The sequence below is a fragment of the Lygodium microphyllum genome, chromosome 9 (assembly GCF_053477565.2).
Source record: "Lygodium microphyllum isolate KBCC chromosome 9, Lygodium_microphyllum_v1.1.10, whole genome shotgun sequence".
NCBI classification, from domain to species: Eukaryota; Viridiplantae; Streptophyta; class Polypodiopsida; order Schizaeales; family Lygodiaceae; genus Lygodium; species Lygodium microphyllum.
The window spans coordinates 49,835,654-49,854,661 of NC_141143.1; the positions used below are offsets into that span (position 1 = coordinate 49,835,654).

Sequence of the window (19,008 nt, forward strand, 5' to 3'; positions counted from 1 at the left end):
GTTTTAAACTCAAGTTATTCACAAAACTAGCAAGCCAATTCCTCGCACTAACGAGGATAAGTGCCTAAGGATGATAAAAGTGAGTGTATGTGCCAATCATATGTTGAATATGTGAGAGGCAAAAAAAACGGTGGGCTTAGGAAGACAAGCAAAGCAAGCAAGCAAGCAAGGGTAGGGAAACTGCCTTTAGGAGAACTGCCATGTGTTATGCTACGAATATGGTGGATCCTAGAGTCAGCCACTCCAAAAGACCGAAAAGGGATAAATATGCACAGATGCATGTTGACATGAATATGATGCCAATGCATAGGGTAATGCAAAGGGAGATGCAAGATGTCATGCTCATGCAATATGCTATGCAGCGGTGCCACTGGGACAGTGCCCTCGCAGGGGAAGTGTTCACTTGTCTAAGTGCCCTTTTACAATTAGGTCATCATGATAGTGCGGATGAAGTTACAAATGCCTATAATACAATACAAAAGAATAAGTGAATGTAATGTCTAAAAAACTGTAAGGCATATCACTGTCACGATCAAGAGTATGAGCCGCTTCCTCTCAAAATGGAAGGGAAAGCAAGAGGGAAGCACCCTCTCCTCGTCAAGCTGAAGAAGTAGGGGAGGGTGTACCCAAGCCGATCCTGGGTAGCAAGTATTGAAGAACCGGCCGGTTAACCGCTTTGGTCAAGATATCTGCAAAATTATTTGATGAAGGCACAAACTCTAGGCGAATAGTGCCTAGCTCAACCCGCTCTTTGGAAAAGTGAAAGTGAACTCCAACATGTCCTGTCCGTGGTGTGATGATCGGATTGCCCACAAGGGCAATGGCACTTTGGTTGTCGCAATAGACAACTGTGGGAGAGTCACATGGAAAATGAAGCGCCGCTAGTAAATTTCTCAGATAGATGGCCTGGGTGGTGCCATCAAAGAGAGCCCGGTACTCAATCTCGGTTGTGGAAGCCACCACCGTCTCTTGCTTACGGCTGGACCAAGAAATGGGAGCCGTGCCCAAGGTAAAGAGGTAGCCGCCATGGGAACGCCGGGTGTCAGGATCTCCTGCCTAATCAGAATTAGTGTACCCCTGCAAACATAAACCAAAACCATATGTCAAGCCATAAAAAAAAGTACACAGCAAATAACGCAACAGACGACATGCAATCCAATGTGACATCCTAGGTGCTGTGAAATACTGATTGAGTATGCTAACTGAGTAAGCTAAATTTGGCCTAGTGTGAATTAACCAAAGAAGTTTTCCTACAACAGAATGATAGGCGTGTGCATTGAAGGGCTGTCCTAGGATATTCCCCTCGTCAAAAACAACATCCTGCCTAACGATCACCTTGTTTGTCCGAGGATCGAACAAACGATAGACTTTCGCTTCAGAGGAATATCCCATAAATAGAAGGAGATCAGCTCAGGGAGTAAGCTTACCTATCTTGTCATCAGGCGTGTGTATGTACGCACGACACTCGAAGACTTTGAAATGGGAAATAATAGGCCGAGAGCCAAAAAAATGCCTCATACGGGGTCTTCTGAGGAAGAACCACAGTCGGACACCGGTTGAGAATGTACAACGAAGTATTAACAGCCTTGACTCAAAGGCGCTCAGGAAGCCTTGCTGCGAACAGCATAGAGCGTGCCATTTCCATGACTGTGCGGTTCCTACGCTCTATGACTCCATTCTGAGAGGGAGAGTTGGTAGAGGTGAGCTAGCGAGAAATGTCATGCTTCTGTAGAAACTCGGAAAACCTGTGGGAGATAAACTCACCATCGCTATCACTTCTCATGCACCCAACACGACGACCAATCTGGTTTTGAACTAGCAGCACCCAAGCAGAAAAATATGTGAAAGCATCTGACTTATGCTTGAGGAAGTACACCCACATGTATCGAGAATGATCATCCACTATCAAAAAGAAGTACATCGCGCCGTTCAAAGCAGCAATGGATGTCAGCCCACAAAGATCAACGTGAATCAATCTAAGAAGCTTGTCAGCTCTATGTGTAGATTGCTAGGGAAATGGGGTACGGTGCTGCTTCCCAAGCTGTCAGACTTTAGAGACATCTCGAGCTAGCTTCAGGCGTGGAAGACCCTCAACCAGCTTACGGCGTGACAACTCATAAAGTGAGTCATAACGAAGATGTCCCAAGCGAAAATGCCAAAGATGCTCATTGTGCATAGGCTCCCGAGATGTGGCTAAGGCTTGGAAGCTATGGAACATGGAGCCTTCGACGGTCGGCTCGGTCAGAAAGTGTGTCATGTGGTATAGGCCATTATGCTGTGCCTCACCGCGAGCAATCACTAAACCAGTCAGAGAGTCAAGGACCTCGACTTTGGTCGCTGTAAAGAAACCTACTCGCCCCAACCGGCAAAGCTGCTGACAGATAACAAGTTCACCCCAAGCTGAGGGACATGATATACATTGTCCAACGAAGCTTGATCTGGACCCTTGTCAATGGCAAAACTAACGCAACCTTGAGCCTGAATCTTGGCCGAGGAGTTGTTTCCTACACGGACCCGCCCGGTTGCAGGGGCTCAGGTATGGAAAATGTCCTCTATCGGAGTCATGTGACGTGTAGCTCCACTGTCCATAATCCAAACTGGAGCTGAAGTGCTCGGTTGTGACGAGTGGGCCTCTGTAATAACCTCGTCGGGAGGCAACTCACAGATGTGGATGAAACTCGCATCTGATGTCTCTATAGAGACGATATGGGCCTTTGCAGACCAGTCACAGATGTGGATGAAACTCGCATCTGATGTCTCTATAGAGACGATATGGGCCTTTGCAGACCAGTCAGACAAGCCCTATGGAGTTGAGAACGTTGTCGATTGAGATGACTTGGCGGTGGTAGTGTGAGTCTGACCTTTAAATTGCCCCTTGCCATCACCCTGTCTCCCTTGTTGGGGCTTGCTCGACTGAGGGGCGGGGGTTTGAGACTTAGGTTTTGGTGTTGTGCCTCGTGCCTTTGATTGACACTCGACGTCAAAATGGCCAGCCTTTTGATAATAAATATCATTTAAAGGCTGAAAATGAAACTTTGAGGATGATGATACACCATGTAATGAAGTGAAAGGAACACCAAATTCAATCTGATTATGTGAAGTAGACGAAAAGAAGGAAGGACAGAAGAAGAGTTACCTGGCTTTTTCTTATAATCCCAGCGACGTGTGTTAAGATAGAAGAATTAATCCTCTAGAGGACCTTGTCCCTAGTCAACAGACTGGACTGTTTCTTCTACATGATCTCTACCAGTATATTGCAAAACAGAAGAGGTAAAAGAAGAAGGCACAAAAGATGAATCAAAAGTACCTTGCACCGGAGAGGACGGAAGAGTCTGAAATAATGAAACATACTCCGGATCTTGCTCTCCAAGAGGGGGGCCCATCCCTGATGGAGGTCTTGACGGCCCCGCAACATCATCAGACTTATGCGCAATATCTCAAGAATGAAATCCATGCATACCTTCATTTACAAGCTTTTCTTGAAGGGCAATCCTTTGGTCAAGCTCCTCAATCTATTTTTGTCGATAGGCTATGATCAGTTTATATTCCTCAGAGGTCAGCTTGCTATCTTTTCTTCCATGTACTCAGATGTTTCTCCCACCATGTCGGAACTTTGTGAAGCAAGCTGATCGGCCCACTCTCGCTCGGTTCTCAGCATAGGCTGATCTGGAGACTGAATCGGTGTTGATGTGTTCGAAGTCATTTGAACCTATTGTTGTTCTTGCTTCTTGCGAAGAGCTTTCAAATCAAAGGCCTAGGTTTCTCAGAGAGTACAAGGCTCTGATACCATGTAAAGAAAAATACCCTAACACAGAAACATAAACAAAACCGTACGACAAAGCACAGACTGATAAAAAGAACACAGTTAGGGTTAGGGTTAGAGTAACTCAGAGACAATGAACACAGTGAATAAATGAAATGATATGACTACTAATAATATAATGCTCATGCAGCAAACACACTATGCAGTGAATGAATATTGAACCTCGAACTCCTGTATCTCTAGGAACAGGGTAGGGGTAATGAGTTGGAGAGTGTGTCGTACTCCGAACGGATCCCGAATCGTAGCAAGGCAGCCTCTGGATGTCGAATACCAGTAAACACAGCAGTGAGAAGTTGGATCTAATGCAGATAGTACTGAGAAGAGAGAGACTAAAAACGGAGCTTGTAGGAGAGAGAGACTAGAAACGCAGGCAGGACAGCTTACAAGAGAGAGAAAGACTAAAAACGGAGCCTGCTGGAGAGAGAAAGACCGAAAACGCAGGCAGAACAGCCTACAGGAGAGAGAAAGACTGCAACGACTGCAGACATGAGAGAGAATTCTGTTAGGGCAGCAGCTGGAGCCTGCAAACGCAGCAGTTTGCTGGCGTGACAGGCTGTACGACAGCAGTGCAGATAAACAGCAGTCAGTCGCCAGGCAGAAACAACAGCAATCAGCGTGTGGAGGGCCGGAAACATGCGTCAGACTGTAGGGAACAGTGATGGACAGCAAGGGCTGAGATGTCCTCCGTGACCGGGGTGTGGGCAGCAAGCTGGTAACACCTGAGGCCTGCAAAAACGAGATTGTAAAAGAGCGGAGGGCTGGCTGCCAATTTATAGAAAATTAGGGTTCTAGATCCTCTCCCACTTAACTTTCTCGATTTGCTCCCCATTTTAGGGTTTTGGCTAAAATAAGCCTAAAATAAGCATGTTTTGGGGCTGTTTTAGTGGCTAAGTGCATTTCTTAGCACAACAGGGGCTTGGGTACGAAAGATGTCCTCTATAGGAGTCATGTGATGTGTAGCTCCACTGTCCACACTCCATATAGGTTCTGATGTGTTCGGCTATGACGATTGGGCCTTTGCGGTAACGTTGTTAGGATGCAACGCATAGATGTGAACGAGACTCGCATCGGATGTCTCTAGAGAGACGATGTGGGCCTTTGTAGACTAGTCAGACAAGCCCGTCGGAGTTGAGAACGTTGTTGATTGAGATGGCTGACTGGTGGCAATGTGGATGTGGCCTTTCCACTGCCCCTTGCTATCATCTTGCTTCCTTTGATTGGGGTTGCTTGACTAAGGGGCAGGGGTTTGTGACTTGGGTTTTGGTGTTGTGCCTCTTGCCTTTGATTGAGACTCCTCATCAAAATGGCCAACCTTTTGACAATGTTGACAATACCTATTGTTCTTAGGTACATTTTGCCACCCAGGTTTGAGTTGAGATTGGGAGTTCCCTTGTGATTCCTTTGCTTGATTTTGATTTTGATTTCGATTTCAAGTTTGATTTGGTTTACTCGTCCCTTGGTGCCCCTTTTGAGAATGAGAAAGAAATAATGGCGGCATGCTGACCATTAGGAGAAGATGCCAAAGGAGGCATCATAAGGGAGATACAGAGAAGACGAAGAAAGGTAAGGGATCTTCAAAGAGAAAAGTATTCCAAAAATACAGTCTCACAAGGTTTGCACAAGTTCCAAGCAATAAAGAAAGCACATAGAGAAAATATCTACAGTAACCAGAGTATAGTGATGAGAACATGACAACTAGATGCACATGAACCCTCTAAAGCTGAGTAGTGTACCACATAGTGAGAATACTAACCAAAAATAACCAGAATCAGCCTGAAAATACTGTTGCCCAGCCCTACACACGGCGAATAGTCAAAACGTAGGGGTTGATCAATAAAAGGCAGGCAGCAGATACCAAAACGCAGATTTGGAAGGGTTAGTTAACAGGTCCTCAGCCCTGAGACAGGCCTAAAAAGCTGAAAACGAAAATGGTAGTCTGCAAAACGTTGAGGAAACAGGCCGAAAATGATCAGAAGATGGCCGCTCAGGCTGTAAGTCAGTCGCAGCAGAAAGAACTAGTCCAATCAGCAGCAGAAAAGCCAAAACCAAGACCTGAAATAGTGTAAAACAGCAGCAGGAACAATGATACTGCAATTGTGAGAGTGGAGGCGAGGATCGAAGCTCAGCTTAGAAAACAGTAGACAGTAGAGAGTGAAGCACGACACTCAATGTAATAGACTGAAAGAGTGTAAACTGAAAGTACAAGGTACAACCCTTAAACCTTAGGGTTGTAGGGGGTGTTCACACCCGAACACGGTAAGTGTCCGTAAGTGTGGGTCATAAGCACATACGAAATAATACCATAAGTTTGGGGGGGAAAACCTCTCCTACCGAGAGTAAAAAGTGCCCCAATGTCATACTGATCACCGACACTCTGATGCGAGTGTAGACGTAAGTGAGGCGTGAGTGAAATACCCAACAAACCCCCCTGGAGTGAAGAGTGATCAAGTGTACAAGGATCATCCGCCACCAAAGGAGATCAAATTTAAAGCATGGCGAAATGCTTTAAATTTCTCACGAGGAAGAGCTTTGGTGAAAATGTCTGCCACATTACTGGTGGTAGGACAATAGACAAGGCTGATATCATCTGCATGTAGCCTCTCTCTGACAAAGTGATAATGTATCTCAATGTGTTTCGTGCGCGCATGAAACACTGGGTTCCGTGCCATTGCAATGGCACTCTGACTATCAGTGAACCAAGGAGTAGGCTTCGTAACAGATACATCTAGATCAGCAAGCAACCGTCGAATCCATATGCATTCAACTGTGGTAGTGAAAGCTGCCTTGTATTCAGCTTCACATGACGTTGTGACAACAGTGGATTGTTTCTTGCTAAGCCAAGATACGCAAGACGAGCCAAGAAAGAAACAATTGCCACTAGTGGAGTGACGTGAATCATAATCACCAGCCCAATCAGAATCACTGTAAGCATGTAACTGCAGTGGTTCCCCCTTGGTATAAAGTAATCCAGGAGATCTAGTACCCTGTAAGTAACGGAAGACACGCTTAACAGCTTGCCAATGTAAGATACGTGGCTGATACATATATCTGCTCAGGGCTGAAATTGCAAACTGTATGTCTGGCCTAGTGTTGCATAAGTAAATAAGATATCCAATTGCTGGAGCATATGCGCCATGGAACTTGAGGCCTATTCCAGTGCCTAAAGCTTACTTGCCAAAGCTGATGGATTTGCTAAATGAAAAGATTCACATGAAGATCTTGGAGCCCTTTTCAGCCCCATACTCAAATCGTTGGTTTACTGTGCCCAAAAAGAATGGGGCTTTGAGATTTATTCAAGACATACAACCAGTCAATAAAGTGACCATAAGAAATGTGGGTGCAGGTCCTGTGGTTGATGAATTTGCAAAGGCTTTTGCAGGCAGAGCGATCTATTCTTTGGTTGATCTTTACTGGGGGTATGATCAGTTTCAGCTTGCAATTGAAAGTAGGGATATCACAACCATGAACACTCCCTTGGGGTTAGTACGGATGTGTACTCTTCCACATGGTGCAAGAAAATCAGTGGCACATATGACAAATGCTATGAATAGGGTACTCAGGGATTTTATACCACAATTGACTATGCCCTTCTTGGATGATGTTCCAATCAAAGGATGTGCAGTGGATGAAAAGAATGAAGAAATGGATGCTCATATGCAGATAGTTTGTTGCAGACCATATTGTGGATTATGAGAGGATTTTGACGTGTCTAGAAGAGGTGCATTTAACTCTTTCTGGACAAAAGTCTTTCTTTGGAGTTGAAGAGGTTTTGATTGTTGGGCATATGTGTGGGCCCTATGGGCGAAGACCATCATCGGCAAAAATAGATGGGATTGATAGAATGCAAGCTGTGTGCACAAATGTATCAGAGGTGCGTAGATTCTTGGGAGCATGTGTATTCTATTTGATATGTATTTCTCACTTTGCACATGTAGCCGATGCTCTATATCAATTTCTAAGGAAAGGTTAGAGATTTCATTGTGAAAGGAAGCATCAGAAAGCAATGAAGAAATTGAAGCAACTCTTAAAATTTGCTCCTACATTGAGAAAGGTTGACTATTCACATGGAAAGCCTATCATTATTACTGTTGATACAAGCCCAATCGGGATTGGATGGGCAATTGGGCAAGATGATGAGGAAGGGTAAAGATATGCAATATGCTTTGGTGCTAAAGTATTGACTGAACGACAGAGAAGGTATCCACAGGTTAAAAGAGAATTATGGGGAATTGTGACAGCCCTTAAATGTGATAAGGAGTATTTTATGGGTGCTCATGTAGTCATTGAGACTGATTGTTTGCCAGTATTGGGTATGATTACTAGTTGTTTTACCCCGGACATTGCTATGCTCCGGTGGATTGCATACATTAAATCTTTGAACCTTGAATTTTAGCATATTGCACGAAGAGATAACCTAGTGCCAGACATGTTATCTCGAGCACGCTATGAGAATGAAGATGGGATGATGGATGAGGAGGAAGAAGATGACTTTCTTGCGGCTGAAAATGATGTTGTAAGAGTGAATTTAGCAATGCAAGGTGTTGCTATAGCATTAACAGAAGCTTGGACAACAAAGAGAAGACACTTTAGATGTTTTGCATCTTGTGTAGAAGTGTTTCTGGAAGACAAATATGCAGGAGAATGGCTGAGAATTGGTCAATACCTCAGTACATTAACAAAGAGAGATGAATGGTCAGATGAGGAGTTTAAGAAAATCAAGAGAAAAGTGTATGGGTTTTTTTAAAAAGATGGATACTTATGGAAACATGCTAAAAAGAAACAGGGTATGCCATTGCGAGTTTTGGGTGACAGAGCTTCACAAGTAAAAGTAATGCAAGAATTTCATGAAAGCTTGTGGGCTGGTCATAGAGGTGTTTAGGGTACTTTTACAAAGATCAAAGAAAGATATTGGTGGCAGGGTATGTATAAGGATGTTTCTCACTTTGTGGAAACATGTATGACATATCAAATATATTCATCTGTGAGACATCGGGATGGATTGCAGCCCACATATCCATTGTCTCTTCATTTTAAGTGGGTGGTGGATTTGGTCACAATGCCTACAGGTCTTTGGCAAATGAGATATCTTGTGCTTGCTCGTAAAAACTTGACTAATTAAGTGGAAGGGAGAGCTCTACATACTAAGACAACAAATGCTGTGTATACTTTTCTCTTAGAAGAGATCTTTTGTCGGTATGGCTGTGTGGGCAAAATTACAGCAGATAGGGGTGAGTTGGATGCAGATGAAGCTCATGATTTCTTTGCATGGTTTGGGATAAAGCTTGCTTTAACTTCAGTCTATAACCCTGAAGGAAATGGAAAAAGTGAAAGAGGTCATCCACCTATTGTGAAGGCATGTGCAAAAGCGTGTGGAGAGAAGGTAAAAGAGTGGCCACAATTGCTTCCTTATGCTTTGAGGGCTAACAGAATAACTCATAGTGCCGTTACAGGATATATGCTTGCAAAATTGATGTATGGTAAAAAACCTATCATGTCGATAGAAAGATGATAGTCACATGGAGTGTGCTACCTTGGGAGGAGGAGCTGAATCGAGAGGAGTTATTAGCCTTATGCATTAGATAGTTGGAAAGAAAGTCAGAAGACATAGAGGCAGCAATTGCAAAGTTAAGGGCAACAAGGATACATAACAAGAAACGGTTTGATAAAAGACATAGACTGAGACCAAGAACCATACAAGTTGGGGATTGGGTATTGGTTTATGATAGCAATTTAGACAACCAGCATAGTGCTATGCGTAAAGTTTCCAAAAGATGGTTTGGACTCTACGTGGTAAGACAGGTGTTTGATAATGCTACTTATGCATTAAATGAATTGGATGGGACAGCCATAAAACTTCCGGTAGCAGGAAAAAGAATCAAATTATTCAAGAGGCAGGAATCTACTGCCTATGAGTTGCTAGAATTGGAAGAAAATAGTGGCCATGATACAAGGGCTAGCCAGGAAGATATGGAAGATGAAAAAGCAAAGGATATGGTTGCAGAGGATACAGAGGACTCAGAATCTGGTGACAACTAGGATTTTGACACATACCGGAGGATGTGCAGATTTAGAGGGGGCGGATGGCGTGCCACTATGTCAGAGTGCAGCGGTGCGGAAGTGTAGGACTGAGAGAGAGAGAACGTTGAGAGAGAAGGGAGAGAAAGAGACAGTGGACGATGAAGATCTGCTGTATAAAGAATGCTGAATACAAAGATATACACGGGCGCAGTGCGCTGGACTGCGTGTCTCCACCTCGACGATGCAACCTGCTGTCCACCTCGAAGTCTGCTGCAGTTTGCACTGTCTGCTGTCTGAAATCTGTGAACAGAGACAGAAACTGCGCGTCACCGGTCTGTAATCAGCGTCAGAGAAGTGTGTAAGACTGCTGGGAACGTCGGGTATAAATAGCCGAGATCTGCCAAAAAATAGGGCGCCAGAAATAACCTAAATGCAGCCGACTGACTGTACAGGTCGGACTGCCACGTGGCAGTCCGACTGCACACCTGTCCGACTGCACTCTGCCTCCTGCCTGGTTGTGATCTCTAACACCCCCTCTCAGAGTCGGGGCAGGGCAGAAGCCTGAGGGATCTGGAATGTCTCTGAAGTAGATCTTGAGGAAGCGCCTTCGTAAACAAATCCGCAAGATTGTCCTCCGTCTTGCAATACTCCACAGTGATGGTCTCATCCAGAAGCTTTTCTCGGATGAAGTGGTACTGGATCTCAATGTGCTTCGTCTGGGCATGAAAAACAGGGTTCCTTGCCAAGGCAATGCAACTCTCATTGTCACATCGCAGCAATGTAGGACGAGTCTGGGGGCACCTAAGCTCCTTCAATAATCTCCGAAGCCACACAACCTCGCATGTGGTGAAAGACGCGGCCCGATACTCCGCCTCAGTAGATGAAAGGGCTACCGTGGGCTGCTTCTTGCTACTCCATGAAATAACACCTGCACCCAAAGTAAAACATTAACCTGTAGTAGACCGCGTGTGGTCCACGTCACCGGCCCAATCCGAGTCACTTCAACCTGCAAGTACAAGATCTGACCCATCTGTCCCTGCGGGGTAATGAATCCCTAAATCAGACGTCCCCCTCAGATACCGAAGTATCCTCTAAGCAGCCTGCCAATGCACCGTCTTAGGTTCACTCATGAACCCTGCCAAGAGCCCAACATCAAAACATAGATTAACCCTGGTGTTGAGAAGCCAAATCAAGGACCCAATCAATTGTCGATAGCGGGACGCATCCGCCAAAGAAGAAGCTGAATGGGAAGTGGCCTTCCAGTTCGGATCCATAGAAGTAGAGAGGTTCGACAATCCTCCATCTCAAAAGACACCAAGAGCTCCTGTACATATCTCTGTTGAGAGATAAAGATCCCCCTCTGAGACTGATAAATCTCATGGCCCAAAAAGAAATGGAGTAGACCCAAATCCGTCATCTCGAACGTCCGATGTAAAGCTGATTTCGTCTCCTGGACCTGCTGTGCAGCATCACCTGTGACAATCAAATCATCAACATATAATACAAACAGCACACAACCATCCTCGAAAGTGTGAACATACAGCTGCGGATCAGCCTTGGACCGCCGATATCCCAACTAAGACTGGAGGAACGAATCAATCTTCTCGTTCCATGCACGCGGGGCCTGCTTGAGGCCATACAAGGCCTTCTTCAACCTGTAGACTGTCCCATCTGAAGAACCAAAGCCAGGAGGCTGCTCAACATAGATCTCCTCCTTCAAATCACCATTCAGGAAGGCCGACTTCACATCCATCTGATAAACAGGCCATCTCCTATGGCCAGCCAAAGCAAGAACAACTCTAATGGTCGCCATACGAGCTGTGGGAGCAAAAGTGTCATGACAGTCAATACCTGGGCGCTGTGCAAAACCTTTAGCAACAAGGCGAGCCTTGTGCTTATCCAAAGTACCATCACTGAGGTATTTGGTCTTGAAGACCCACTTGACTCCAATCACCTTCTTCTTTGGGGGGCGAGGCACGAGTGACCAAGTGCCATTCCTCTCAATAGCCTCCAACTCGGCTTCCATAGCTTTCTTCCAAGGGGCGGACTGTAAAGCCTCCTTCACGGAGGTGGGCTCTCGATCCTGCATAACACGGGTCAGCAAACAATAGTTGGAGCAAACCAGCTCCGTAGAAAGTGCCTGGTGCCTCCGTGACCGCCGCGGACCATCCTGCGGTCCCCACTCCTCAGGAACCCCCTCGATCCTTGAATCACGGAGTGTGTCACGGGCCCAACGAGGAGGAGGCCGAACCTCCCCTCGTCGTTCTCCATCAGCAGAAGGCTCTGGAATATCCATCGGTGGTAACTCCTCAGAGGTGTCCGGTGGAACAGTAGACTCTGTGTCAGAAACAGAATCATAATCAAAAGGCACGGGCTCCAGTGGAACTGTAGAAGGAGCCCAACTCTCCCCTGGATCTCCAAGAACGGGATGCTCCTCACCCGTTGAAGTAGCCGGAACCTCCACAAAACCGCACATCACGGCTAGTGTACACATCCCGTTTGATGGGATCATACAGTCGGTAGCCTTGGGACTGGGAGCTGTAGCCAACAAATACCTGTTTTTGGGAAGCCGCTTCAAATTTATCACGGTGAGCCTTGGGAATGTGAACATAGGCATCACAGCTAAAGACCCGAAAGTAAGACACATCTGGCTTCGTCCCAAAATAAGCCTCAAATGGAGTCATCCCTTCCACGGCCGAAGTAGGGGATCGATTAAGGATGTGGACTGCAGTAGCCACAGCCTCGGCCCACAGAACCTGAGGGGTCTGTCGGTGCTCCATCATGGTGCGCGCCATCTCGATCACACTGCGGTTCTTCCGTTCAAGAATACCATTTTCTTGAGGAGTATTGGTATTGGCAAACTCCTGGTGAATTCCTCTATCTGCACAAAACCGAGCAAATTCATTAGACACAAATTTACCTCCCTTGTCAGATCGCAAGGTCTTCAACTTCCGGCCTGATCGGTTCTCCTCAAAGAGAAGCCAATCCTTGAAGTGCGAGAAAGCTTCTGACTTTAATGCCAAAAAATAGGCCCATGTCATCCTGCTATAGTCATCCACGATTAGCATGAAGTACGAGCTCCCACGCAAGGACTCATTCCTCATAGGGCCACATAGATCCGTAGATACTAGCTCCATCGGTGAAGTAGACCGCCGCGAAGCTGTGTGGGGAATGGCATCTCTATGTTGCTTCCCCCGAATGCAGGAGACACATGGCTGCTGGCTCATCACTATATCCGGCAACCCTCGAACAAGCTGTCCACGTGACGCCCTCCGAAGATAATCATAGTTCAGGTGACCAAACCGAGCATGCCATAATTCAGACTGTGACTGTGAGGTAAGAAGAAGAGTAGAGAGGGCAGTGGAAGACTTCAGTTTGTAAATGCCGTTCTCCTCATATCCAGATGAGAGAACCTTCCTCGATCCACGATCAAGGACTCGCACCGTAGAACTGTCAAACTCCACCAAAAGACCAAGGGAGCAAATCTTATGAACTGAAAGGAGATGGTACCCTAATCCTGGTACATGCAAAACCTCTGAGGTACGGGTACCACCTCGTCCATCCGGAATAAGCTGCATCTTACCCCGACCTGCAACAGAAACTGAAGAGCTGTCTCCAATGAGAATCTGCCCACGCGAGGGTCGCAGCTGGGCAACACCATCTGATGAAGGAGTCATGTGCCGTGAGGCACCACTATCAACAATCCACTCTCGAGCTTAGGGAGCCGTCATCGCAGCATCAGAAGCATTCGGTGAAGCGTCCTCAATGACAGCTAGATGAAGAAATGCAGCTGATGAGGGTGCAGCCACCGCTCCAGAATCCTTGGTGTCCTTCTTCTTGGTGTCCTTCGTGTCTTTGTCAGGGCAATTCTTCTTCCAATGGCCAGTCTTTCCACAAATATGGCATGTGGAGTCTTTGTCCTTGTCCTTCTCCTTGTCCTTCTTGGACTTGTTATCCCCCTTCTTCTTCTTTTGGTCCTTCCCCTTCTTCTGAGAGGCTTGACCTGTCAACGCCTCCGACTTGGAAGCATTCTGTCCCTTTAGCTGTTCCTCTTGGTCCAAGACCATAGGAACCAACTCTTCCCACCGAAGAGTAGACTCTCGCCCCGAAGCATAAGGGCAGAGTAAAATGTACCGAATCGTGGCGGCAACTGGGACAATAGTGTGATCGCCATGTCTTCGGAGGAAATCGGCTTCCCCGCATTGTGAACCTGCATCTGTAGCTGCCTTAGCTTGTTAATGTGCTCCCGTAGCGAAGAAGACTTATTTATGGACAAGGTCCGCATCTGTACCTCCAAAGAAACCCTCTTCATCAGGGTCATCCGATTGTACATTTGATCAAGCTCCAGCCATATCTCCTGAGCCACCGTCAAGTGCTCGTGTGAGCGATCACGGCTGTAGTGCATGATAGAAAGAGAAAGGATCGAATCCTGGCATTCAGTTTGTCCCAATGAGACTGGGCCTTGGCCAACTCCGCACGAGCATCGGAAGAGAGTTTGGGCTCATCTCTTACCGAGGGCCGGTCAATCTCCTCCTGTACCAACTCCGCCAAATCATAGGACTCAAGGATGGCCAACATCATGACGCGCCAAATGCGGTAGTTGTCGCCGTCGAGCTTCTGATCTGAAGGAAGAGCCGGTAAGACAGGCACCTTCCGGTCCATAATCGCCTGGAACTCCAAGTCCATCTCTGTAGACATCTTCACATGCAATGCCTTCTCAAACGCAAAAGCAGCCCCCTCTGACTGGGAAAACTCAGCCTGCTAAGGCTCTTCCGCGTCCTGAAGCTTCTTCACCTGCCGGAGGCGATGAAAAAGCAAAACCTGCACTTGTAGGCTGAAAACTCAAACTTCCTCCTCGTCAAACAGCAGTAAACAGCAGCAAATCCACCACCTGTACTCCTTTCCTGTGCGCCCACACTCGTTTCAGCCTTGTTCCAAGGCGCAGCCCTCCTGTCTGCCCTTAAATGCAAAAAACGCAAACTTGTGTCGCGATGGAAACTCCTCTTCAGGTTGATTCTGCGCTCAGTCAGCCCTCAAACACTGCTCTGATACCATGTCAGAGTGCAGCGGTGCGGAAGCGTAGGACTGAGAGAGAGAGAACGCAAAGAGAGAAGGGAGAGAAAGAGACAGTGGACGATGAAGATCTGCTGTATAAAGAATGCTGAATACAAAGATATACACGGGCGCAGTGCGCTGGACTGCGTGTCTCCACCTCGACGATGCAACCTGCTGTCCACCTCGAAGTCTGTTGCAGTCTGCACTGTCTGCTGTCTGAAATCTGTGAACAGAGACAGAAATTGTGCGTCACCGGTCTGTAATCTGCGTCAGAGAAGTGTGTAAGACTGCTGGGAACGTCGGGTATAAATAGCCGAGATCTGCCAGAAAATAGGGCGCCAGAAATACCCTGTCTAATGCAGCCGACTAACTGTACAGGTCGGACTGCCACGTGGCAGTCTGACTGTGCAGTCCGATTGCACACCTGTCCGACTGCACTCTGCCTCCTGCCTGGCTGTGATCTCTAACACACTATGCGGACACGGTGTGAAAAAGCATGGAATGCATCATCATCCGACTTTTTTATTGATCAAGAGAGTCAATGTGATCTGAGTCATTAGTACCTGTGTGAGTGGCATGGATTATCCAAAAATACTAGATTTTTGGATAATTTTAGTCTATTTTTGATATTATTTATTGTAAAAATGCAAAAAGTTAGAAAAGCTTCTAGATTAGGATGGCATGCAAAAAGCAAGTTGCTTTTCTAGCTAGTTATGAAATTTTTCACAAAAAAGACAGATTGACAAAATCGCGCGCGTCGCGAATGTTGTTGACAAGCTGAAAACTGCAGTTTGAACTAGAAGAGGAAGAAGAAGTAAATTGGGAGATCCGTGAGTAGGTGTCCTGGAGTTTTACCCCCCTTCGAGAGCCAACGGAGCCATTAGATTTGGGTTCCGAGCAGTAGAGAAGGAGCTGTAATTTTGATGCATGTTTTGTTCTACGAAGAAACTCCAGGAGATCTAATACTTGGAGATTGCTTTTGAGTAGTGCAAGGATTCCAGGTTCTTTCAATACATATTGATTCAATTCATTGTGCTTTGTCTTTGTTGTGTTTACCTCTTGTCTATTCCCTTTCTTCTCTTCCATCTCTTATTTCTACTTCCTTCTACCTTTGATCCCCGGTGGATTCGACCTTTCGACAAAAACCCCTCCGACATTGTGATGAGGGGGGACCAACTTCACCTAGTGAAGGGGAGTCCCTTACTCAAATAGGTGTTTTGCAGGTTCCAAAGGTCCATAGGTCTCTTTCATAGCAAGATCAGCCCATTGTCATTCCCTAGTTGTTTAGAGGGCTTATATAGGATTCGAGAGCCTCTCATTTCCCCAAGGCATCGCAGGCCCATGCAGATCAGCTAGGCTTTAGGCCAAGTAGAATAGTTCACTCTATGTGAACTATGCGCTTATGTGATGGATCCTAGAGGATCGAGAGGGTAGCACCATTGAAGAGGCTTTGGCACAAGATGTTTGGCACCATGCTATGTAGGAAGAGCTGGACTTCATTGAGCATAATTAGACTTGGGAGTTGGTTCCGCATAGCAAGCAGAAAGTGATAGGTGTGAAGTTGGTCTATAAGACCTTCAAGACTGGCCCCTTTGTCTTGAGGCTTGTCTTTAGAGCCTATACACTCTCCATTGCTTCTTACTCTTGTTGTATTCAATCACGTCCACTTGGAGAGGGGAAGACTAAAGGTGCTGCTGTCTTGAGGCTGATCTTTAGAGCCTATTCACACTCCATTGCTTCTCACTCTTGTTGTATTTGATCACATCGACTTGGAGAGAGGGAGACTAGAGGTGCTGCTGTCTTGAGGCTGATCTTTAGAGCCTATTCACACTCCATTGCTTCTCACTCTTGTTGTATTTGATCACATCGACTTGGAGAGAGGGAGACTAGAGGTACTGCTGGTCACTACATGCCATTCACCTGTGTGGTTTGTATGGTACATTTCATGTATTGGGTTATGGACTCTGTTCTCATCAATTCGTTGTTTGAGTTCTTGTGTTCTTTTTTTCACTGTTCATTCAGTGTTCAGCAGTTGTGATTCTTGTGTTTCCATTGCTCATTCTCACATGTGCATACGTGAAAGAAAACACTGCCACTCAGATAGTTCATATTCATGTATACATTGCTAGCTCATCTCGTTCATGTCTACATTGCTATCTTTTATTGTCTTGTATTTCTTGCCAGTTTAGAACTGAGGTTTTTCAATATTTTTGTGAGCAGCTGAGAGAGAGAGAGAGAGAGAGAGAGAGAGAGAGAGAGAGAGAGAGAGAGGAGGCTCCTGATCTGCTTTTTGGTACAGGTTGAGAAAGTAGAAGATATAACCAGACAACAACTACTTGCTTTGCGAGATGGCCAGGTAAACTGTGATGATTGTGGTCTAAGTCAATTAGCCTTGTGTTTTGGCTTTATTGTCACAAAAGAGCCAAAAGCTGGTTTGGGTGAAGAGGGCAAAGTACACTTGTTTGATTTTCTGGTTATGTGTCTTTTGAAGTGTATCCATTCTGGTGAAAGCCCATCTTGATTCCATGGATCTGACTTATACTCATGTACGAAATGCCTGAGGTCATTGTTTACTCATTGTCAGCTGCCAAGTGTTTTCATTGTTTTTGTGAATGTAGTTGATAATGTCTTGCTGTGAATATGCAGTTTATGCTTGAAAATGAGGGGATTCAATGGAGTCATGTGAGGTTGAATTTACATTTGCAGGAAATACAAGGAGCTGATGCCTTGAAGAAAAGGAATCTAATCAAACGCCAGTATTGACTCAGTCCTAATACTCCTTTTAAAAAAAAGGAAACTATATTTTCCATGCAAACCTTAAATACACTGTGATTTGCTGGGAATAGGGACTTTTTATTATGCTCATGTCATTTCGGCTATTATTTCATTCTCTTCCATCTTTGAGCTCTTAAAGTTAGTTTGAGTTGTCAGTCAGTTTTATATGTTTGTTTTGAAATCTATTACTTACGTTTCTGAATATGACAGAGTTTGGCAAGGATGCTCTGTAAGAAAAGGTTCAAAATTTGCTCCACGTAGGTGGAAGCCAGCAACAGATCTTACACGAGATCTGTTACAGAAGTGAGTTCCCTTGTTTTTGCTTTCAAACAACTTGTTGTTTCTGCACATACATTCAACTGCTCAGGTTTTTATTCTGATTTCCAAGCTTTGGCATTTCTAGCCAGGGCATGCATGAATAATACCAGCTGCTTTCAGGCTGGTTGCATAGAAAGCAGCTTGTAGGTTCTGCACTTTCGTGAAATGATTGGTTTGCAGTCTGCAATTAACAATCTTATTCTTGCCGATGTCAGTTTCCTTTTTCAAGGTTTGGAAGGTTGCTATGTAATATGCACGACCCTATATTGTTTTAGTCTATTTGTCAGCACAGCTTTTTTGTACATGTTTCTACTTCTCATGCACTCACAAGTTCTAATCTTAAATGCCTCTTTTCTAGTTTATGAGAAGGTTTAGAGAGGGAAGTTAGAATGATGATGGTATTTTGAGCTGAATATGTTAGGCTATGTTAATTGAGTTAAGATGTCATAAACACACCTTAAGTTTGTAGATTTCCAGAAAGCAATAGACTGTTGTATATGGTTCTGTTCTCCATGCCCTTTTTTTTTGGGTTGGCTGCTGAATTCACAGGGGATCTCAGAAATGAACTTTCTTTATCAGGCTGCATAGGGTTGCATCTGTATGAACTCTCTCTTTCGAGTGTTTTGCTGTATGTTTTGTGAATGGACTTTGTCATTTCTTGTGGGTGAATGTATATGTACAGCCTAGATTCTTGATGAATGGAGTCACACTCCACCAATCAAGTCAACAAGTCTTTCATTGTACTTGTTCGTTTTGTCTCTGTCTTTCTCATAATCAACATTTAATCTTGAAGCAGGGCTGGGCCTTGAAACAAGTCCCTCCAGTTGTGCAATTCTCATACTGCTGCTGGTTTAAGAGAACAGGAAGAAGATGAAAATTCCATGGATGCAGCACAAGGACTAGTGGGTAACTTCTCCCACATGAGTTCTACTGTTGTGGGCCTTGATCATACATGAGAGTTGCAGGTCATGGGGAGTTCCTACCTCTACTGGAGGTGGGAATCTTTGTAATTTGCAAAT

The 19,008-nt window shown here is 45.4% G+C and overlaps 1 protein-coding gene across 1 annotated transcript in view; it reads left to right on the plus strand.

Moving 5' to 3' along the window:
• Window positions 1–19,008, plus strand: part of LOC148031015 (phenylalanyl-tRNA synthetase, putative / phenylalanine-tRNA ligase) — an 84,629-nt gene that overhangs the window by 37,633 nt on the left and 27,988 nt on the right. Inside the window, exons 4-6 of the mRNA XM_087684550.1 lie at window positions 17,196–17,252; window positions 17,603–17,652; window positions 17,882–17,974. Of these exons, the coding sequence (XP_087540676.1) occupies window positions 17,196–17,252; window positions 17,603–17,652; window positions 17,882–17,974 (200 nt within the window). The remainder of the gene's footprint in view (window positions 1–17,195; window positions 17,253–17,602; window positions 17,653–17,881; window positions 17,975–19,008) is intronic.